General features: G+C 36.9%; 2 protein-coding genes across 2 annotated transcripts; both read left to right on the forward strand.

The window, feature by feature from the left end:
* The first annotated feature begins 7,000 nt into the window (after positions 1-7,000).
* OR51A4 (olfactory receptor family 51 subfamily A member 4) lies at positions 7,001-7,945 on the forward strand. Its single transcript, XM_040489119.1, has one exon. The coding sequence runs from the start codon at positions 7,001-7,003 to the stop codon at positions 7,943-7,945; it is 945 nt and encodes a 314-aa protein (XP_040345053.1).
* Positions 7,946-17,136: 9,191 nt separating this feature from the next.
* OR51G1 (olfactory receptor family 51 subfamily G member 1) lies at positions 17,137-18,096 on the forward strand. The gene has a single exon (XM_040489090.1). It carries the CDS (start codon positions 17,137-17,139, stop codon positions 18,094-18,096), a length of 960 nt encoding a protein of 319 aa, XP_040345024.1.
* The last annotated feature ends 6,962 nt before the right edge of the window (positions 18,097-25,058 follow it).

Consider the following 25,058-nt stretch of genomic DNA (forward strand, 5'->3'; position numbering starts at 1 on the left):
ATATCCTAGTTGTTCTTGTGTTTATTAAACATTTTATGTTAAGAGCAAATTTTCTATTTGACAAAGCCCTGCTATGGGATCTAGATGATTTTTCTGTACCTGTAGAAGAGGGAGTGGCTTTATAGCCTTAGAAATCACTTTAATAAGAGCTGTATGATAAATCACTAAAATACAAGTATAAATATTTTTATGTCTATCAGCGTTCTTATTTGGAAGTGTGCTTTCACCATTTCCCTTGATTAAGAGAATAAAATAGTTCTAAGTGTTTATGAAGGATGTGCATGCTTGCTCTAGAGGTTCTAGGAAAAGCAGGCTCCTCTTAGATAGCTTGGGAACACTGGTAGCCTTAAGGGGACTAAATCTACACATCCTTTAATGAAAAAGATACAGTTGAATTACTGTTCTGTTAATATACAGAAGAACAACAAACAAGTACATGCAAATACATGTAAATATTTACATACATGTGGTTGTAAAGCCTAAACAGGTGGATTTGGCCATCCTTAGATGATTAGGTCAAATGTGAATATGTGCCTTTCATAACTGTATCACTGTGAAAAACCATCAAAACTGCTGTACTTTTCCATTTTTACTGTATTTCATTTGCAATCCACTTTTCATAAACTTTGTAATACTTAAAAAATAACATGGTTCTAATCAATTTTGCAAATATGAATAAAATGTATGATAGTAAATCCAAAGAATCAAATTAAACTATGTCTGGGGAACCCTGTTAATGTGAAACTCACCTATTCTACAAATTAACTAACTGGAACAGAAAGGAAAATAAAAGCTATGTAAATAGTACTTAGACATCATTTTTAAAATGGAGTAATCTGGGTATCATAATCCCAGATTTCAAAATATACTACAAAGTGGTAGTTATCAAAACAGTATGGTACTAGCACAAAAATAGACCCATAGATCAAAGTAACAAAACAAAGAGCCCAGAAATACAACCATACTTATGGGGTCAATTAATACCATAATGAAAGCAAAAATGTACAATGAAAAAAGATAATCTCTTTAACAAATGGGTATTGGGAAAACCGGACAGCAACATGCAAAAGAATGAAACTGGCTGCTTTCTTACACCATACACCAAAATAAACTCAAAATGGATTAAGGGTCTAAATGTGAGACATGAAACCAAAAAAACTCCTAGAAGAAAACATTGGCAGTAATTTCTTTGACATCATCTATAGAAACATTTTTCTACATATGTATCCTCATGGCAAAGGAAACAAAAGCAAAATTAAACCGTTAGACCCTAATCCAAAATAAAAAGCTTTTGCACAGTGAAGAAAACTATCAATAAAAAAAAAGGAAATGTACTGAATGGGAGAAGATATTTGCAAATGATATGTATTTTAAGGGTTTAATAGACAAAACAGATAAAGAACTTATAGAACCCAACACATAAAAACAAATAATCTGATTAAAAATGACCAAAGGAGGGGCGCCTGGGTGGCTCAGTGGGTTAAGGCCTGACTTCAGCTCAGGTCACGATCTCGCGGTCCATGAGTTAGAGCCCCGTGTCAGGCTCTGGGCTGATGGCTCAGAGCCTGGAACCTGCTTCCGACTCTGTGTCTCCCTCTCTCTCTGCCCCTCCCCCGTTCATGCTCTGTCTCTCTCTGTCTCAAAAATAAATAAACGTTAAAAAAAAATTGACCAGAGGACCTGAAGAGACATTTTCCAAAAAAGGCATACAAATGGCCAACAGACATGTGAAAAGATGCTCAACATTACTAATCATCTGGGAAAGGCAAATCACAATTACCACGAGCCTTTACCTTATATCCACCAGAACAGCTAAAATCAAAAAGGCACGTAATAACAAATGTTAGCAAGGATGCAGAGAAAAAAGAACCCCTGTGCACTGTTGGTGGGGATGTAAATTGGTTACAGCCACTGTGGAAAAAGAAGTATGAAGGTTCCTAAAAAAATTAAAAATAGAATTACCATATATAATCCAGTAATTCCGCTGCTGCATATTTACCCAAAATAAACAAAAACACTAATCTGAAAAGAGATATGCACCCCTATATTTATTGCAACATTATTTGTAATAGCAAAGATAGGGAAGCAATCCAACTGTCCATTAATAGGTAAATGATAAAGAAAAAAATATATATATATGTATGTATAAAAAGAATATTACTCAGCTATAAAAAGAATGAGATCTTGTTATTTGTAGCAAGGTATAATGCTAAGTGAAATAAAAAGTCAGTCAGATAAAGACAAACACTCATATATGGAATTTAAGAAACAAAACAAACGACCAAACATTAAAAAGGAGATAAAAACAAACCCAGATTCTTAAATACACAGAACAAACTGGTCACTACCAGAGGAAACAGGAATAAGTGAAATAGGTAAAGGGGATTAAGAGTACACTTATCTTGATGAGCACTTTCTTTAGAATTTAATTTTTAAGGGGCACCTGGGTGGGTCAGTCAGTTGAGCACCTGGCTTTTGATTTTGGCCCATGTCATAATCCCAGGGTTGTGGATGGAACCCCCTGTGTCCGGGTCTGTACTGAGTGTAGAGCCTGCTTAAGATTCTCACTCTCTCTCTCTCACCCTAAAATAATTTTTTTTAAGTGTTGAAAAAATAATTTAATTTTTAAAATGGAGTAATATCAAATATATATAAGATCTCATCAGATCTATAGGATTTCACTAAAAGTTCCCTGCTGAATTTAAACCTAATTCTAATATAAATGAATATCATTAATCCACACTCAACTCTGAAAATCAAAAAGCTTGCTTTAGTGAGGTACACACTCCAATACAAGTGACAACAAACCAGATAATATTATCTCAAAAACAAAACATTTAGATATTAAAATGCCTCATGGATATGGAGTAAAAGTTATAGGAACCTGCAAGGGGGGTGGCTACAGCATACTTCAGTGCAGGAAAGAGGTCATTAGCACCACTAACTCTAACTGTCTTCACCTCTCTTTTCTACTTTGTCAGTATTCTGAATGAAGCTAACCCACATGGTATGGTAAGTGGTCACAAGCTGGATAAACAAGCAGTGGGGACACTTCTTACATCTTATCTAACAGAGGAGAGAGAACTCATATTATCATCTCCACTTAGAGATCTAGGGAAGGGGTTGAATACTGCTTTCTTAATATCCTAAAGAGAATGGGCACTATATCCACGGAGACAAGTTTAATGCCAATGGCAAAATTAGTCATGTATAAAATTAGTCCTATGCCACTACCTCAAACATTGTGATTGCAAATATAAAGTAAGGATTTCTCTTTCTAGAAAAGTTGCTGAAATCGACTGGAATAAACCAAACAAAAACAAATAAATGAAAACGATAGCAAACAAACCCAGTAAATGTCTACTAGAACTGCCAAAGTTGGCAGAATGATATCAGTGAGAAATAATATGTCAAAACCATTACTTAAGGAAAATGATTATTAAAATATACATGAGAAATGAGCTCATATGATGGCCTATAGGGATTGTAGGGGTAGTTCCCAGAAAATACAAACATCATTACACGAGTAATTACAAACCAATGTATTTAGTAATAATCGTGAATCATTATGGAAAAATAGTCATCTCTGGAATCTTATGCTTAAGAATAGAGACAGGCATCCAGGTGTATGTTATCTTTTTTAAAATGATTTTAATGTTTATTTATCCGAGAGAGAGAGAGAGAGAGAGAGAGAGAGAGAGAGACAGAACGTGAGTGGGGGAGGGACAGAGAGAGAGGGAGACACAGAATCCGGAGCAGGCGCCAGGCTCTGAGCTTGTCAGCACAGAGCCAATGTGGGGCTTGAACCCATGACCTGTGAGATCATGACCTGAGCCAAAGTCGGAGGCTCAACCCACTGAGTCACCCAGGTGCCCCTAGCTGTATGTTATTTTCACTGACAGCACCTATCCAAGAGTCATGAAACCCTCTTCCTGAATATAACTGAAGTTATATCTTTGTTTTTAACTGTTCTTTCCTAATAAATGAACTTTACCTATATGTTTCCATTGAGGGATTGCTTAAGCTGTCCCATCTGTTTGACATGCATATTTTTATTAACATTTGGTGCATAGAGCCAAGAAACTTCAATTAATCTGTAATGTCTTTTTATTATTAAAAAATGCTTTAAACTTATATGATCAAATGATAATAATTATGATATATATGCATAATTAATCCTATTGCCTATTAATATTCTATCTTTGAATAATAATCTATATGCAGATAAAGCTTTCAAAATAAGATTATATGAATTATGCATGCAAAAATATAAATAATGCCAGCTTACACAGTAAAAGTCCATATGAACAGATGTTAGATTTACCACAATCTATCCTTTTACTTCATAGCAAACATAGCCAAATGGGAAAGATACTAAAGACAACGAAGTTAAAAACAGTATATGATTTAAGATGCCATGTTTTACAATGCAATTCATTCATTAATTGATTCAACAAACATCTACTAAGCTACCACATGCCTTTCAACATGCTAGGGACTGGACATATCAAAATAACAATAACAGATGTGATAACTTCCCTGTTGTAGCTTATTAATATTATCATAGAACAAATGGAATCAGTCTCCAAAGTTGGGTAATAAGCCAATAAACATATAACACCATTATTGCAATTGTGACACACACAATAATAATAAAAACCCAGATGCACGCTGCCATCTCCTTTATGAGAAGGAACTGGAAAGTTGAGATACTAAGCAAGAGTTGAAGATGGAGAATTCCTGACAATATAGCCAAAGGAACTTTCATCCTCTGAGGAGGATGAAAACAATAGGACCTGTGTAAAATAAAGTGACTTTCAAAAAGTTAAAGAGAGGTTATTGTAGAGGGCTATGGTAATACTTTGTTATACTTCCTCTCTTTGATCTACTCAATATTAGTTCTCATCCAAGACTCTGTATTAATAGAGGTGAGTGTAAATATAAATACATTTTTTGCTTCAAGAGAATTTTCTCTGGAATCCTTTAGTATTTTTTTTGTTGAAAGGTCAACAAATGTGAGGTTACATGTTCCATATAATCCCTAGAATTAACTAATAGGCAGTTTAGAGTGAAGAAAATACTATAAAATTCTACCATCCATTTGATCCATAACTCCATAAATATTGATTGGCCATCCCCATTGCATGAAATATGCTTAGTTATCTGGAATCCAGAAGACCTGAGTTCCTACCTTACCTCTACTGTACAATGATCTTGGAGAGACTACTTGACCTCCTTGAGAACATTTTCTTCATCAGTAAAATGAAGATAATAAGTGTACTTGTCATATTTAAAAGATCCAAGGACTCAAAATCATCATCAATAATGAATGAAAGTAAGTGGAACAGTTTAAATTCTCAACAAATGTTGGCTATTGCTATGAAAAAAAATGTGAGTGAGAAGAGGTTAAAGGGCTCAGATTTGGGGTTTGTTAAATATTAAGCATAAAGGCTTCTTATAGAGATAGCTCCCTAAGAAGAGATCAGAATTGGAAAAGGAGACAATGAAGTCTATTGGATAAGTTGATTTTAAGGGATATTTAGTTAGTTATGTCTAGGAGTAAGGATCTAGAAGGATGGATACAGGTCCTGGAGTTAACCAGAAGGCTAAAAATGTATATCATAAGGTGTTTGTCCTACATCACTTCCTTGAACGCACTGATTTAACTCACAGCATTTCTGCTTTGACACTTTTCAGAACAGAGGAGTAATATCTGAGCCAAAAACCCAACGGAAGTGTCAGAGACTTTTCACAGGATTTACCAGGTCTTTACCACTCCTGGTTATTAAAGGCCTCTCTCCAAACAAAATGGCCCCTAATTCAAAGTCTAGATACTTATTTCACTTCTTTGGTATTAACCATCTCTGTGTATTTATTGCATCTGCACAAGTTTATTCTTATTCTCAGAAAAGACTTGTCCTGGTTGGAATTCCCCAAGGGTTCAGTGCCCCTTGGGCAGGTACAAGACTGAGAAAGAGAAAAAGAGGCAAGCCTTTATATATAAGGAAGTGCCTTGGGTAACTTCTGGGACTTTGTTGGAATCCTTCAGCTACTCTCAGAAGTGTTCTCCAAAATGTCTGCTTTTCGGTAAGTACTCAGATATCCTCATCTATTTTGTTTTCACTTTTTTTTTTTTTTTTTTGGCAATCAACCACATACAACTTCATATACAAAAGGAAGAAGACTTCAAAGGCCATATCTCTGGGAAAATTGTCCTTTGGAGACTATGTAAATAGGAAATCATTCCTCAACAGAATTCAGATTCTCTTAAATTGTGATACTATATCATTATTATCATTCTTCTGTCAACACTACACAAGTGATCACAAATTCCAGGTCAGGAAAACATGAGACATAATACGTCAAAAATCTCTGCAGTAACTGCCCTTACAAATATATACAGGATTTGGAAACAGTGGGAATTTTTAAAAGCATTTTTAAATAACCAACAATTTTCAGATGGCAGGGAATAGAACTAAGGGTAGTTTGTGAAAGAATATTTTTGTGGAATAGGTAGGAAGATACTGGGTTGTGAGATTCTTTTGCCTTCATAGTGTCATTTTAGAAATCATATATTTTACCCAACTTCTTACCTGTAATGTGAAAGCAAGAAATAGGGAATTACACATTACTTGACTAGAGTTTACTAATATTTTAAAGGGAAATATTAGTATTTCCACATTACTTGACTAGAGTTTACTAATATTTTAAAGGGAAAATGAAATTAAATTAATATCTGAATACAAAATGAATTTCTAGTTTTTCTATAGGAAAAATATGGCCAAAAGAAATTTTCTTCATGTATTCTACAGGCAGATTTTAGTCTAAATTGGCATCCACTTCTCACTATATGATGGTCACATAAATATTGTATTCTTCCAAAAGAGAGCTTAAAAAGAGCCAGAAATTTCAACAACTGCATTTTTTTCTAGCAAATTTCCAGATATTCATATTTTACCAACTCAAGAATCTGTGTTTCATTGCAGAGTCCTTTAAATGTATGATGTCCATTATTAATACATCGGATGTTGAAATCACCACCTTCTTCTTGGTTGGGATGCCAGGGCTGGAATATGCACACATCTGGATCTCTATCCCCATATGTAGCATGTATATTTTTGCTATTCTGGGAAACTGCACCATCCTTTTGGTCATCAAGACAGAGCCCTCTTTGCATGAGCCCATGTACTACTTCCTTTCCATGTTAGCCATGTCTGACATGGGCCTGTCCTTCTCTTCTCTACCCACCATGTGGAGGATCTTCTTATTCAATGCCCCTGAAATTTCTGCCAATGCCTGCTTTGCCCAAGAATTCTTCATCCATGGATTTGCAGCAGTGGAATCTTCAGTGCTCTTGATCATGTCGTTTGACCGCTTCCTAGCCATCCACAGCCCTCTGAGATACAGATCCATTCTTACTCCTATCAGAGTTGTCAAAATAGGAATAGTGATATCCCTTAAGAGTGTCCTCCTAGTGCTACCCTTCCCCTTCACTTTGAGAAGTTTGAAATATTGTAATAAAAGCCAATTATCCCATTCCTACTGTCTCCACCAGGATGTCATGAAGTTGGCCTGCTCTGACAACCGAATTGATGTCATATATGGCTTTTTTGGAGTACTGTGGGTTATGGTAGACTTTATGCTTATTGCTGTGTCTTACTTCCTGATCCTCAAGACTGTGCTGGGAATTGCATCCCGAAAGGAGCAGCTCAAGGCCCTCAATACTTGTGTTTCACACATCTGTGCAGTGATCATCTTCTATCTGCCCATCATTAACCTTTCCATTGTCCATCGGTTTGTCCGACATGTCTCCCCTCTCTTCAATGTTCTCATGGCAAATGTTCTTTTACTTGTGCCTCCAATGATGAATCCTATTGTGTACTGTGTGAAAACGAGACAGATTAGAGTAAGAGTTGTAGCAAAATTATGTCAGAAGCAGATGTAACAGACAATGTAGGATGCATACTGGGGAAATTTCTTATATAAGAGATCAAGGTCAGTTTGTGAAAAAGCTAATATTTGCCACAAATAATCATCAATACACTTTTCTTGTTTTATCAGCAGATTTATTTTATTCAAACTGGATACTGAACACGAACATAAAACAGGAAACAAGAAGTATATCCTGGGACTCTATCCCAGTTAACACAGTAATAATAGATACCTTATGATGTCACCTCTGATAAAAAACAACAAATTTCAATCAATATAGTGAAATGGTAGTGTCTGTCTACCAGGAGTGTACTCCTCGTCCCTGCATTCAATCTATTTATACTAAGTTCTTAGTTCTTTCGATTCTAGCCTCAAATTATGTCTTAATTTTCTCACCTCATTGTTTTACTCATCCTAGCACCTCACTAGCATCTCTTTAGTAAAATACTGCAAGAAACTATTTAGTTTCTAAATGTTTACTTTTGCTGCTTTCTAACTGATCATCTGTGCGAGTTATTTTTTTAAAAAGAAGAATATAATGAAGTAATGTTTAAATATGTTTTAATTCAAATATGTAAATTCAAGTTTAAATATGAACTTGAATTTCTTTGGGACTATAATTAATATTTTAAATAATTAAATCAATAAAGTACATAATATAAAACAATACATGCTCTAGACCGTCTCTGTCTCTCCAACATTGTCGGATAATCAAACTACAACCAAATTGGCCTTCTGAAAATTTGTTGGATTTACAAATTTTTCTATTTCTTGTAAGTTTTCATTATCTGTCCCCTTTTCTTAGACTGCTCTTGACTTAAATTTCATATAACTCATTTCTATTCACCTTTTTTATAATTTCCTCATAGATTATCTATACCCTCAATTCAAAGTATGACCCTCTCTTTATGAAATTGTTTTTTTATTCTTTATACATTATACTCATTATATGATTTGCAATGAGTTTTCTTTTTTCTTCTTCCAAAAAAAGAGTCTGTTATCAGTGAAGGAAGAACCACATCTATTTTCTTTATGTCTTTGTGTCTAATATGTAGGATATTTCTGGCACAGAATAGATCTCTGATAAATAACTATTAACAAATGAATGTGGAAATGAGGCCATGTTTTATAACGGGAAATTGTTTGTTAAAAAGTTCAAAAGTACTCCAAGATTGGATAAAACTTTCTTAAGTTGTTTATTGCAAAAGTACACATGTTACAGATACTCACAGATTTTGAAAGTAGGAAAAAATTATATGGGATTAGGGAGGAATTTTTGCCTTAGGTTTGGTGGGTCATGAATGGTTCAAATTCTCTTCCTAATATAACCTAAAAACCTTGTGGATTATAGAAAAGTTTCTTACATTTTCTTATGCCCACTCATTGACCCAAGTCTTCACCACAAACCAGTTACAATCTCTTGCAAATTTATCCTCAGGTAAATCAAGAGACAATTTCCAGCAGTGTCATATGCTTAAGAATAATACTCAGCCTGTAAGGAGATAGTATCTAGCAACTAATGAAAAGCTTTCACAGATACATGCATTGCATTTGAAATGCTAATATATGTAAAATTTACCTCTAGGCACACTTTCTACTTTGATTCTCACGTATACAATTTTACTTATCATTCTTCCTATTTTTTTCGGTTGTTGAATAGATTGAAGCTCTGAGAAATTGTCTTACCGAATTCGCAAAGACAGAAAGTCAAAAGTTGGGAGTGACACCTCATTTTTTATACCCCAGGATAGTACCATTGGGCTACATTTTAGCCTTCACATTCAGCATTGCATCTGTCTCCATAATTCTATCATCAGATCAGGGTGCTACGTGCTTTTGTGCCTTGCATAATTTTCCCATAACCTTACAGATGTAGCCATGGGCACTGAGGGCTGTAGCACAACAAAGCACAAGTTAGACATACTTTATTAATTATAAGAAATGGAAGCTCATATTTTTCCAGTGTGAAGATAGGCATCACAAAGTGAAGGCTTCAACAGTGTCTATTAATAAGAGGAGGGATAATAACATGGATTTGAGAGGTATTAAATTCTCATGGGTTACTGTACAGCAATGTCACACTCTGCACTCTTGAAACAATCTCAGGTTGTTTCTGTCCTCCTCAATAAACTAAAACAAAGGGAAGATGAAGCTACAAAATGCCAGTAGGGATGGGGGACTTTACAGTCACCATGATTATTTCCACATGTTCCTGGAGGAATGAAAGCCGAACTCTGGGCCTCCTAAAACAATGGTACCCAACTGGGAACAATTTAGCTACCAGGAGACATTTGGCAATATCTGGAAACAATTTTGGTTTTTGTAACCTGGGAGGGAGGTATGTTATCAACATCAACTGGGTAAAGGCTAGGGATGCTGCCAGAGCATCTTACATGACACACCCTGCATGCACAGTACACTCTACAAAAAATAACCATCCAGCCCAAATATCATAATTAGAGCCCTAGTCTAAATGTAATTGTCAAACTAAATAGTAATCCCATGGTTATCCAGATTGCCTTGAGTTAGGCTATAGCTGGGGATAATCTGATGTCGGGGAAGTCCCTCAGAAAGGCACTCAGTGGAAGACTGATAGAAACCTTCTGGGTAAGTAAAAGAATTCACTAATAAGGTATTAACAATACTTAATCACAAGTGAAAAACAGCAAAGACATATGGAATGTATATAAATCTGATCACAATAGTTTAAACAGGATTTAGAAAATATGTATTACAGATTACCAACAAATGGCTTAGCCTACATTTATTAAAAATAAAAAAGAAAGAGAGAAAAGAAAAAATTTACAAATCATTAGGAAAAGACAAATAATCCAATAGAAAATGGACAAACAGAGTAGAAGACCTTGGAGGCCACATTCAAATTTAACAGCTATACACATCAACTCTTGTTCTTGGTTCAGTTGCTAGCATATCCTGGAACAAGTCAGCTAGGTGTTCTAGAATCCCAAATCTTGAAAAAGATCGGCCATCAATAGCATATGTTAATTTTCTGCTAACTTAAAATCATACTCCTGTATTCATATATGTTTATTGGGCATTTCTATTTTCTCATTTTGAAGCATCTGTTCAATCTTTTGTCCATTTTGTTTCTGCCCTTATACAAATATCTGATAAGTGATTAATATCCAAAATATGTAAAGAACTCATACAATTCAATAACAAAAAAAAAACCTGATTCAAAAAATGGGCAAAGGAACTGAATAAACATTTTTCCAAGAAGACATACAAATAGCCAACTAGTACATGAAAATATGTTCAATATCATTAATCATCAGGGGATTGGAAGTCAAAACTGCAAGTCAAAATTGCAAGTCATACTTGTTAGAATGACTGTCATCAAAAAGCCAAGAGATAACAAGTGCTGGTGAGGATACAGAGAAAAGGGATCACCTGTGCACTATTGGTGGCTTTGTAAATTGGTTAAACCACTATGAATAATAGTATAGAGGTCCCTCAAAATATTAAAAATATAACTAACATCCTACTTCTGAGTACATAGCCAAAGGAAATAAAAGCAAGATATAAAAGAGACATCTATTCTTCTGTTTGTTGCATTATGCACAATAGCCAAGATATAGAAAAAGCCTAAACATCCATCAATGGATGAATGGATACAGATGTGCTACATACACATACATGAATTAGTTATTCAGCTAGGGGAAATAAGGACAGTGTGTGACTTGTAACAACATGAATGGTTTTGGGGGACATTATGCCAAGTGAAATAAGTCAGAGGGAAAAAGACAAATACTGTGTGATATAACTTATTTATAGAATCCAAACTGAACTTATAGAAACAGAGTAGAATGGTGATTACCAGGGAATAAGGAGTCAGGGAAATGGGGAGATGTTGGTTAAAGGGTACAAACTTACAGTTTGAAGAGGAATAATTTCTAGGATCTAATACACACAGTATTGTGATGATAATTGACAATAATGTATTATAACCTGACTGTTCTTAAGACACTAGATCCTAAATGTTCTCACCACAAAATGGCAACAGTAATTGTATGACATGATAAAAGTATTAGCTAATGCCTCAGTAGTGACCCTTTTGCAACATGTAAGTGTATCAAATCAGTGTATCATATACCTTAAACTTACCCAATGTTGTATGTCAATTATATCTCTGTAAAGCTTAAGAATATAAATACAAAACACAAAGTTGAAAAAAAAATATTTTCTGTTTAAATCATCTGAATAGTGATTTAAAATGAACATAATTTACCTTATGCTAATGAAATCAACACTGTAACAGCTATCCTGTCCCTTTTCACAATGACTGAAAAGTGTGTAATAAAAAGGGAATACACTTATTTTGAATAGACAATTATTTAATCTTTTTGAAAAATCATGAGAATGTAGCATGAAATCTGCCTTCAGTATCTATGTATGGTAAATTATCACCATCACATACAATGTTCTTAAGATAATTCACCTACTTTAGAAGTAGATATTAATATCTTTTTTCTTCTGGTTGTTATGGGATCAATTCTATCAAGTTAGCCACTATAGTGATGTCACACATTTGCAAAGATTTTGCTCAAGTTATGAATTCATTATCAAATTTCCTAAGAAGCACTAACAGAGAACTTAAAAAGTATGAACTTTAATTTTTGAAGGATCTTTGCTGCCAGTGGGCTTATTAAAAATTAGTTTATCAAACAATGAAATAAGTTATATGATTACAAGAAGTGATAAACACTAAACATTCATCAGTCTTTATTCCTTGAACATTTTCTTTTCTGGATCACTTAACCAAAGTATTTCCTATTGATCCCAGGCTGCTGGCAGCCTCATGACTTCATTTATTCCACAGGCTTTTGCACAAGGAGTGACACAAGTGGTTGGCTCCAATAAAAAGCATCTGGAAGTGGTGAGGCACCTAGGTGGCTCAACTGGTTGAACATTTGACTTTGGTGCAAGTCGTGATCTCGTGCTTTTTGAGTTCAAGCCCTGCATTGTGCTCTGTGTTGACAGCTCAGAACCTGGAGCCTGCTTTGGATTCTGTGTCTCCCTCTCTCTCTGCCCCTCCACTGTTCACACTCTATGTCTCTCTTTCTCTCAAAAATAAATAAACATTATTTTTTTTAATAAAAAAATAATTTTAAAAAAAGCCTCTGTTAGGGGGATCATTGTCAAGTACCATTGTCTAAACCTGCAAGGAGCCAACTGTGTCTATGGGCTTGCATGCCAGTAACGACCCTGCCTACTGTCTTTGCAGCTTTACTAACATTACTTTGGGAATGGTCAAGAAAAGAGAGATGGGTCATCTTTCAGATTTAGAAATGAGTTAAAGTAGGATCACTGTGGTCACTGCCCATGTATTGCACAAGCTATTAGATGAATGTGCAGCAGAAACTTGGAGTTTGAAGTGGAGGTCCACCAACCCATCCCAGCTTGTTTTTCCAAACTGGTTGGGAAACCAAATCAATAAGTGTAAATTAGGCCCATTCTTGGCAAACTAGAATCACAGTTACCCTACTAATTATTTTAATAATTGTGTTTACTGAGTATCCATTAAGTATCAGCTGTTCTGTTCAGGTATTTGTTCCCTCTAATTGTTTAAATCTATGCTGGAAAATCTCCTGATATACATATTTGTAGTTAAAATGGGCTAATGAACTATTTTAAGGTATTAAGCTGGTATTTGGAGTACAAGTTTCTGAATTATGTCCCAAACCACACGTGTACAGTGGAGAATACACAGGAAATGGCCAGTAGTAATTAAGAAACACATAGTTTATGACTAAAGGCCAAGGTGGACCTTTTCTTCTCCCTAAACTCAAACCAAATTACACTGGCAGATGATTCTAAAACATGCCTGATAGTACTAGAGTCTGAGTAAAAAAAAAAAAAAAAAGAGGGAAATTTTCCATTTTTAGAACATAAGGAAATGATTTTTCTGGGACATTAATTTTTCCTAGGTTACATGGTCACATGGTCAGAAATTATCAGAGATTGGAATCAGTTTTATCTTTTTATCCGAATCAAAACACTCTTTTTTGTAATACTGTACTCCAAGCCTAGCTATATCTTGCTTATCTCATTTCAGAAAATGAAATCTAGAACTAGAAGCACCCTAACATCTTGAAGCTATCCCTTGCCCACATAAAGGACTGGGATTTCTTAGCCTCTCATGGTTTCCGTTCTCAGCTAAACATCTTGAGAACTCTTTGGGGAATTCTCAGTCTCAGCAGAAGTCCCTGAGCTTCTCCCCTAGGGAGAAGCTTCTGGACTCTTCAAAAAAGCCCCTGTGTTTTAAGCAGAGAGTATTCTCGTAGCTGTTAGCACTCACCCTGAGTTCTGCCTGGTGTCTCCAGCTGTTGGTACACTCCAGTGTATATTGCCAGAAGATCTGCAGATGGTCACCAACACAAATGCTAAACATCCTGAACAGCTTGTGTACAATTATATGAGGAATTAGAGGGAGTGAGAATGTCATTGAAATTGCTGTTCAGCCCATCTCTGCTGTTCTCTGCCATAGACCCTAGGATGACATCTCTGTAATGCTAATAAATTAGAGTTGAAGGGAGGGTCAAGGATGTATGCATAGTCTAGTGGAGGAACCAGCTGACGGTTCTTCCATCCATTAATCTGGAGGTGAGTGACTTGGAGAAGAAAATGTAGTCACTGCACTAAAAATTCTGTTTAATCCCATCTCATCTGTTTTTTCCAACCGTTCACTTAGGCATTCATTCAGCAAACTTTATTAAGTTCCAAATCTGTACCAGGATTCGAAGTCTGTAGTCAGTCTTACAACAATTCCATTTCTCTAGTGCTAGTTAGGGCTTTCATAATTTTTTCCCTCCCATACCTGGCACACTTGCCTCTTACCCGTACCCAAAATATAATATGCAAGTAATATATCTGGAAGGCAAGATAATAGCAGCGTGGTTTATGACAGATGCAACTTCTCACTAAGCAGCAGAATGATCCTTCCCTGCCTGGAGATACGGGAGTGAAATAAATCACCTCTAAACGTTTCTTCTCTGTCACAAACTCTGAAATGGCTGGACGAAAATGGATGGAAACCAGCTTCACTGTGAGTCTGCCGGCTAAAAAGCTGCACATATATTTAAACTCTTGTTTGAGTCTCCCCTTAAATGATGGAAAATTTTCCCTTTTTTATCATTCCTTTTTAAAAACTATATTGCCATTTTCTGTCTTTTTAAATTTTTGAAAAATGTTTATTTATTTTCGAGAGAGAGACAGAGCGTGAGCAGGGGAGAGGCAGAAAAAGAGGGAGACATAGAAACCGAAGCAGGCTCCAGGCTCTGAGCTGTCAGCACAGAGCCTGACACAGGGCTCGAACCCACGAACCGTGAAATCATGACCTGAGCCAAAGTCTGGCACTTAACCAACTGAGCCACCCAGGCACCCTGCCATTTTCTGCCTTGATATCAGAGTGAGAGTGCCTTGTCCTCATGTGTCACCCACAGCATGCTCTGCAAATGCTGTGATATTCCCTTTTCCTTCACAGCTCGTTACTTTCCATCTCCACTTCTTTCCTCCATTCACATTACTTCCCCACTTTTCCTTCAGAATCAAAAAATAAGAGGGGTTTTATTATCACATTAATTATTGCATCATGATCTTACCATTACTTGCTTTGATTTGAAGCATGAATAGTGAAAGCTGGGTAAGAACTTTTCTTCTTTCTTTATTTTCGCCCCTCCAATATCCCTCCATCTTACTGAGAAAAAAAATAATAAAAGCCTTTTGAAAGAGGACCCTGAACTCCCCATCTCCCCTCCTCAAAATATCCTGACATCTTCACTCATTCTGTAGATTTTGTCTTAGAGGAAAACTACAAATTATATACACTTTTTACTTATTCCTTCCCACCTACTGATAATTTAAGCCCTTATAATTTTTCTCCAATCTATTGAAATATTTTCTAAAAAAAAAAAAAAAAAAAAAAAAAAAAAAAACAAAAGACAACTGAAGATGACCTCGCTATCACAAGTGCAATGCCTTTATAGAAACCCTCATCCTACTTTATCTCTTTTTTGTAGCCACAGTGGTGAGATGACTTTAGTATTATAATACACTACTATTTTCTTCCTGTTTCCCTGAGTCTCCATTCTCTGTCTCTTTTAGCTGTTTTAAGCTTTTATATACATAGAATCCATTATTGTGCAGCTTGAAATAAATGTAACTGAATAAAAGTTCTGAAGAAAGATGTTAAATAGAGCCCAGTTCAGGTATTATAGAGACAGATCTATACCTGTGTGGCATATTGATCCAAACCCCAAAGGCATAGCTTACTCGGAAAGCCTGAAGATTTAGTTTCCTCATTGTAAGCTAAAGATTAGAGGTTTTTCTTGACCATTTTAGGTGTCTCTTCATCATTTCTGTTTCATATCTGATGCCTACCTCCTCTGCATCCTCCTCTCTACACCTGGCCCCAGCTTAACTGCCCTGATGTTGGAAACTTACATCTCTTTTCATCCCCTCAGAACTAAGCCCTAATGTACTCTTTTCTAGAATTATTTGCTTTCTGAAGATCCTGCTTCTTCTCAAACATTTTTCAGTTCCAAATTTCAGATTCGCACAGCACAATTTGCATCCTTGGTCACCACAGACTTTTATGTAGATTCAGGAAAGGCATCACTCTGGTCACAAGTTACAAGTTCAAGGATTTCAACAAGCATTTGGTCAGTGCTTGTCTGCATTCCCTTGCAAGCTAGGCATTGTGGAATAAAGCACAATCCCCAGCCAAATTCAAAATACATTTGAAGGCATATGATATGCACTTGATCCTAGTACACAATTATGCAAAATGGTGTATAGTGCCAATTCCTCATAGATATGATGCAGATTCTGAACGCTTTAGTGATTAAATTAAAGATATTTTTCATGGAGTAACATATGAAAAGGTGCCATCTGAAGTGACCTCGTTAACCCACTGAGAGTCCAGCACTGACAGATATACCACCATACAGCTGAATCATATAGCATTCATAGACTATAGAAATCCCTGTAAAAGTCCCCATCCTAGACCTTCCAGAAAAGCCTTATAGATCAAATCTCTCAATTCTTTCTTTTCTTTCTCATTTCATCTGCAGAACTTCCTGTCTCACTGGTCCTAGGATGCTCAGGTGAGTGAGAATTCAGTTCTGTCACTCTCCAAGAATCCCGTTCTAGATTGCAGGTTGGTGAATCCAAGACCGTAAAGCCATGACAATCTCTTATAATGGCAGCCTCCAAAAAGCCACTTTCTTCCTAACAGGCTTCCAAGGTCTGGAAGCTCTCCATGGCTGGATCTCTATTCCCTTCTGCTCCATCTACTTGACAGTTATTGTAGGAAACCTTACCATCCTCCACATCATCCATACCGATGTCACCCTCCATGAACCCATGTACTATTTCTTGGCCATGCTGGCCCTGACAGACTTGGGCCTTTGCCTATCTACACTGCCCACTGTGTTGGGCATCTTCTGGTTTGATGTCAGAGAGATTACCATCCCCGCCTGCTTCACTCAGCTCTTCTTCATCCATACCTTGTCACTGGTAGAGTCTTCAGTTCTACTGTCCATGTCCATTGACCGCTATGTGGCCATTTGCAATCCATTGCGTTACTCCATGGTCTTGACACCTGCACGTATCATCAAGATGGGGCTGAGCTCAATTCTTAGAAGTGCCCTGCTCATCCTGCCCCTGCCATTCCTCCTTAAACGCTTCCAGTACTGCCGCTCCCATGTGCTGGCCCATGCCTATTGTCTGCACCTAGAGATCATGAAATTGGCCTGCTCTAGCATCATTGTCAATCACATATATGGGCTCTTTGTTGTGGCCTGCACTGTTGGTGTGGATTCACTGCTCATCTTCCTCTCCTATGCCCTCATCCTCCGCACTGTGCTAAGCATTGCCTCCCGCCAGGAGCGACTTCAGGCCCTCAACACCTGCGTCTCTCATATCTGTGCTGTGCTACTCTTCTACATCCCCATGATTGGCTTGTCTCTCGTGCACCGCTTTGGTGAACATCTGCCCCGTATTGTACACCTCCTCATGTCTTACGTGTATCTGTTGGTCCCACCTCTCATGAACCCCATTGTCTACAGTATGAAGACCAAGCAAATCCGTATCCGCATTGCTAAGAAGCTTGAGATTGTAAAATCCCTTAAGTGTTTTCGATAGATTAGGTTAGGATGATGAGAGGGAGCTTTGGGGCATGAAGCCTATTGATATTTTTGGTTTTCAGGGAATCCGTAGCAGATTACCTCCTTAAGCAGCTTCTAGAAACTTTCTGGTGATTCTAGCTGGTACCCCGGCTGACTCTCCAGAAAGCCAACAGTAACCCCCATAGGCATTCTTGGAAAATGTCATCAGTCTTCCAGCAAGTAGTTCTCCACCAATCAGCCTCATCCTAATTGTGGATCAGCTTTGGCCCAGAACAACTTAGTGAACTTTGTCATTCAGTGAGCTTCACTCACATGTTGGTGGACAACATCCAAATGCCAGCCTTGGGAAAGATTCTTCTCTTGAAATCTTGTTTCCTTCTTAGAGACTCTCCCTCAGCCCTAGAGTATCCTCTATGGTTCTTTCTTTCTTACTCTTAGTTGATTCCCTGTTACTATAATCTCTTGTTAATAAATGTTTATATTAAACTTTTCTGTTAAATTATTCTGTGGTTTCTTTCTTCTGACTGGACCCTAACTAACACACCACTCAGAGTAAGTTCTTTGTTTTATCATACCTACCCCACATTTTGGTCTAGTACCTTAAAGGAACCAGTTAGCATCTAGAAACTGTGACTTGCCAAGTGAGTCCTATTTCTGTATGAAAGTCACACTCTCTGGGTTTCAGATTCATCACTTCCATCCCTCAGCCAGTTGAAGTTGAAGATTTTCTGCAAAGTCTTCCAGAGGCTTCACGCCGCCCTTGGACTAGCATCTATTGAAGAATTCTTACAAAACTAAGTTTCAGAAGGCAGCAGGAGAGCAACTTAAAACTGAAGTTGATTAAAAAAAAAGTAATAACATCTCATGTTGATACCTGGGTGTGTGTCCAAAATTCTGTGAAAGGACATAGGACAGTTGAGGATCTGGGAGCATTCTCTAATACGTATACATTTTAATTTCAAAGTAAATAAAACACCTGTATTTCCTCCCTACCTCCAATCTTACTGATTTCTTACAGAAATCTTACAGATAATCTTACTGATTATCTGGGAAATATGATAAAAAATAATAGTGACAATTGTGGCAATAACACCCAATAATTATTGAACATTTACTATATACTATAGAATGTTTAAAAGCACAATTTGACTTTCCTTTGGAAATTAAGATGACAGAGTCAAATTTTTAAAGTAAGATTTTTTTTTAATTTTAAAAACTTACTGTAGGAAGGTATTCTCCAGGTAGCAGCTAGCTGACTGTTATATGCTGATTATTTGATTATTGATACATCAAAATTATGAGCTTTTTTTAATGCAGAACTATAACCTAGGATCCATCCCAAGAATTTCCTTCTGTTTATTTGTGAAGAATGGCCTCCCAAACACTTCAATAGGGTAGAAAAGACCGCAGTAGGAGTGAAAAAGGTATGCCTACTTCAGGAATGTTAATTGAAAAGCATCCTTATAAGACACATTTTTAAATGGTCATGATGTTTATGTACTTACTACAATACTGAATATCAATCATTTTGTTGAAATTTTAATTTCTCGAACTATTTTCATTTAGTGCTATATTACCATTCAAGATAGCAAGTTCTCATATAATTCTTTTAGATAGGAAGTTCAATGAGGTAAGTTACTATAACCAACATCACGTGTAATAAACCGAAAGCCCCAAACCACATTAAGGTCTGTTGGATCTCAAAACATAAACTTTTGGCATTGTGCTGTTGAGACTTTTTGAACTCTAGTTTTCCCACATATACTAACACTTTAGATTAATGCCTCAGTGGCGACAAAGGAAAAAAAAGTAGATCTAAAACAGCATGGGATATTCCTGGGAAATATACATTTTAGGTGTTAGGTGAATATGGATGGGCATCAAATTTACTCACACAACTAGGGTGTGCAGGGGGAAAGATGTTACTTATTTTATTTCTAATCATCTTTCTTATTCATAAATATCTACCAACTAATTATCACAGGAAAAATACAATAAAAACTATTTTAAAACCGTACTTAAATTAAAAGAAAAACACTAATTTTTACATCAGTTTGTCTAAATCCAATCCAATAATATTCTTTTAAGGTCCTTTCAGTTTCTCCTAGCTGGTGTCTCCTCAAGGCAGCATCTTTATGTACAAGTTATTCCCTTCATTCTGCCCCTACCTTGTTTCTTTTCCTATTCTTTTCTGTGATAGGAGATGAGTTTTTATTTCTTTTGTCTCTCCCCATATCATGTCCTGTTTTTCCCCTCACAGAGCTGAATAGTTAAGATTTAAAGCTTAAGTTAATCTTAAAGTTAAGATATTTTGTAGGATATCTTCCCTGTAATAAACTGTTCAAAGATTAATTCCCTCTCTCTGTCTCTGTCTGTCTGTCTCTCTCTCTCTCACTCTCTCTCTCTCTTCCTCCCTCCCTCTGTTTCTCTTCACAAAATCTGAGATTCAGACCTATTTTCTTCCAAAACATATCTAACACTATCTCTCTCTTCTCAGTGCTTGGACTCAGAGATGGTAAATAAATATTGCTTGTGTATTTTTGTGGGGGAGTGTGTGAGGAGGTATTATTTATGTTATAAAACATTTGTTAAATAAGTGAAAAAGTGGGTGATAGGATGCATGGATAAACAGATGCTATTGGCTGAATTGTGCGCCCTCCCCCAATTTATACTGTAGTCCTAACCCCCAGTTCCTCAGAATGTGACTGTATTTGGAGGTAAAGGCCTTTAGGAGATAGTGAAGTTAAAACAAGGCATTTAAGGTTCGCCTTAACCCAATATGACTCATGTCCTTATAAGAAGAGCAAGAGACATCAAGGATACACATGCACAGAGGAGAGGCCATATGAGGACACACAGAAGATGGCCATCTGCAAGCCAAGGAGAGAGGCCTCAGAAGAAACCGAACCTGTCAACACTTTGATCTTGGGCTCTGCTGGCCTCCAGAACTGTGAAAAAATAAATTTCTATTGTTAAAGCCACCCAGTCTGTGGCATTTTGTATTGGTGGCCCCAGAAAATTAATATAAAAGGTAACTGTGTTTTGAAATGGATTCCAGGTTAAAAGTGATACATTTTTTTTTATTATAGAGGGAATAAAATATTCTGGAATCAGAGCTGAAAACAAATCATAAAGACAAGGATATATAAGAATTCTTAGACCTTTGTGGTTGCGACTAATGTCAGTTTCTGATTCTGCACTACAGGGATGAGGCCCAGAAATCTGCATTTTAATAAGCATTACAGGTGGTTCTGATCCTGATTATCGGGGGACTCTGATTTGAGAAATACTGCTACATAACACTTGGATGTGTCTACAATGTGTTTGACCAAAGATTAATGGAATGAAACCACAAGAGGAAGCCCAGCACATTCCAAGGGGGCCCATCAGGCCAATGAATTGGAATAAACCTTTTATGGTTGGTGTGGGGATCTGAGACATTCCTTAATATTTATACCTTTGTATTCTCAAAGTAGAGTCAATAAGCTGGATACTAATTACGTGGGTAATGAAAACACTGAAATGGCCTTCCTTTCCTCTTTCTAAAATATCTTTCCCATCAGCTTTTAAAGTCCAAAATGGATGATTAATTCTTCATATCTCTGTATTGACATATGAAACTCCTTGGTTTACCTATGCTTTTCAGGGGCTCATGTTGCCCAAAAGGTACAAAAATGAATTCCTTTCTGAAGGTAGCTCCTTAACGTCTAGAAACAAAGGGCTGAATTCTGTGTCTGTGTGGATCAGACACAGGAAGAGGAGATGGAGTACAGACAAGAGTCCCTGAGTATAGACAGGAGTCAGCAGCATATAGGGTTACTTGGGGCACCAAGAATCAACATTATCACCATATTTCCAGGAATGTGATGTTCCTTTCTTCCCCTTTAGTGATGGGAGAAGGATTGAATTAAAAATGCCCTTTTAATGTTATATATACGCACCATATACACTGTCACTTCTGATTTGCATAACTATATGGTTATGATACATCATATATAAAACATTATCAACAACACCCACTCTGGTTTCTTAAAGTTGTGGAGCTGTTCAAAATATTTCACGATATCTTCAAAAAGTAGCTACAGTGTGTAACATCTCCTGGGATTCCCATTTAGATATCTCACAAAACTATTCCCTTCTTTTCTTTCCCTTATCCCCAGAGTATGAGATAATGAGGTCCAGAAAACCAGTCCTCCTAGGGAATTGATGAAAGATTCTTGAAATGGTCTCAATGGGGACCTCAGGAAGTTTCATAAAAATCAAGGAATTCAACATCCATCCTTCAGTCTCTCCATACCCTCCAGAGTCTCTGGTTTTAACTTTCCTTCTCCCCTGTCAGAAGAACTGAAGTCTCTGCACCTAGCCTTGATAGGTAAGTCAGGTATCTGGTGCTCAGTTGTGAAGCCAAGAAGAGGTCCTAGAAGGCTCAGTCTGAGCTCTGGAGAGGGAGAGGAGAGAAGGGACTTTGAAGCACAAGAAATGCTGTAGAAGATGCCTGCAGAAGGTGGTGACCATTGCAGTCAGATCTCACTAACTTCATGGGATCCCACGTCTGGTTTTAGCACTAGCTTAGTAGGGAGACAGCAGCTTTCTCACACCCATTCACTTCATTGACTTCTAGCCCAGAGAGTTGCCTCATATGTGGCAACATAAGAGTATTACTGAGACCCACAGAGACAGACAAGTTAGGCAAGCAAAACCGAGATGCAAGAATGAGATTAGCTATAAGTTCAGTCTCTACTCCTTAGCCTCAGACACAAGGTTAGCAGAATCAGGAGTTAATTCCAAGAAGCAGAGACAGAGGGGTAGGAAGTCAAGTGATCCTCTGAAAGAAAAGCTTGTCTGTGACATGAAAGGACATTTTCCTGAGCAACCACAGAGTCTGAGTGATAGAATTAGAAGCAGCCATTGAACTTGTGCAAGTACCTCTAGGAAGTGTTCTCCAAGAACAATTGTGACCAAGCCATTTGTTAAGTTTACCACTCCCCTCTACACTTGAACTGGTCAAGAACAATGAAATCCTCACCAAATCTGAAAATGGATACTCTGAAGACCTTTAAATAAGAACCCCTTAGAATAGTTACCTTACTAAGATCTCTCTGGCCAACAGGTTAAGGTGGTCTTTCCCAGGCAGATATCTCTTGGCTTCACTATTCTGGATTTTCTTTTATATCCAAGTCCTTTCCTTCAATTTATTCTCGTAACTCTCTCTCTCTCTCTCTCTCTGTCTCTCTGTCTCTCTGTCTCTCTCTCTCTCTCTCTCTGATTCTTACTCTGCCCTACTCCCTTTAAAATGTGAGGCACAAACTCTGAAGAGAGTCTATCTTGAGGTAAAAGAAGGTGGGGAAAAATACTTTTGATATTTCCCTCTATTTTTGTCATTCAATCTTCACTCATTTCAGGCTGTCTCAGCTTAAAAAAACTACCCAGCTATATTAAACTAAATGCTTCCAAACTTTCAGAATGCTCCTTGGAGCTCCAGAGATTTCAGTTTGAATTCCAGCTGTCACTGATTGATAGTATGATTTTATACACATCATCAAATTCTGTAAGCTTCTCTCCTCATTTGCAAATCGAGGTAATAATATTAACTTGCAGGGTTTTTCTAAGATCTAAATGCTATTTCTTTTTCAGTGCTCCTAGTACAGTGCCTGGAAAGTAATCGATGTTCATCATGTATTATAAATTAACTTTTATATTATTAAGTAATATATATTCTTTCTTCACTACCCTACTTTGTTTTCATGTCAAAACATTTTCTGCCTTAAGTTTTATGCATTATATCGTTAATCACCAGGTAGCTTGCCTGTCCCCGACAGGTAAGTTTATCACAGCTCTTCTGAATTCATTTTGATGAATGATGTGGTGACCACTGATCATGGCTGAAGTAGAACCTGAGGAACAACACACAAGAGCCAATCTGACCTTCAGGTGGACAGTGAGTTAATGACACTGGCTATTAATTTCACTGGTGTTTGGAGTGAGAGAGGGTGTGTATTTCTCCAGTCACTTTATTAATTTAGCTAAAGAATCAGTACTTTTTTGAAGGTCTATTAAGCCTTTGATATTATGCTAGCTGCTTCTAGCTGACAATGAATAGTCCTGTATGTGGGGAGAAAGTATAATGTTTGTTGAGAGCCTGGAATCTAGAGAATAACTGGATATTAGTTCAAATCTCATTTTGGCCATTTACTGTATCTTTGATCTTAGATATATTAACTGTCTCTAATCCTCTATTTCTTCATTTATAATATGGTACTATTAATAGAACTTTTTTCACAGGATTAAAAAATTGTAGTGTTTATTTATTTTTGAAAGAGAGAGAAAGAAAGCACGAGTCAGGGAGGGGCAGAAGAGAGGGAGACACAGAATCCAAAGCAGGCAGTCAGTACAGAGCCTGACACAGGGCTCGAACTCATAAACTCTGAGATCATGACCTGAGCCAAAGTTGGACACTTAACTGACTGAGCCAAACCAAGCGCCCCAATTCGTAGGATTTTCTTTAAGTGATAAAATATGCACTGAGTTACTAACAGCTGACCAAATAAATTTAGCTCTTAACCATGCATAAAACAATTTCTGAGTGCCTACTGTATACCATAGCCATTATAAGCACTGTCTTTACAGAAGTAAGCAAAGCCAAGCCTCTGCCATTTTTGAGCTCACATTCTAGTGGAATTATTAACTGGGAGTGGGCAGATCACTGCATTGAAAGTCAGGAGTCTTAAATTGGCATAAGAGTTCTGCCCAGTGACTGTCCTCTCATGAACCTTCATTTTTTAATCTAAGGAAGAATAAGTCCTACTGGCATATTGCATTCTATTCTGTGGACTCTCACAGACTCTGCCTTGCAATTGTGGATGTGGCCATGGTTGATGGTGCTTCAGCCTTTTCTCTCACCTAGGTTGATAGAAGTTGAACTCTAGATCTCCAGGGAATGCAGGTTACTGATTCACAGGAGAATCAGAGCTTTGATAT

The sequence above is a fragment of the Herpailurus yagouaroundi genome, unplaced genomic scaffold (genome assembly GCF_014898765.1).
Source record: "Herpailurus yagouaroundi ecotype Mexico unplaced genomic scaffold, PumYag 180, whole genome shotgun sequence".
In the NCBI taxonomy this organism is placed as follows: domain Eukaryota; kingdom Metazoa; phylum Chordata; class Mammalia; order Carnivora; family Felidae; genus Herpailurus; species Herpailurus yagouaroundi.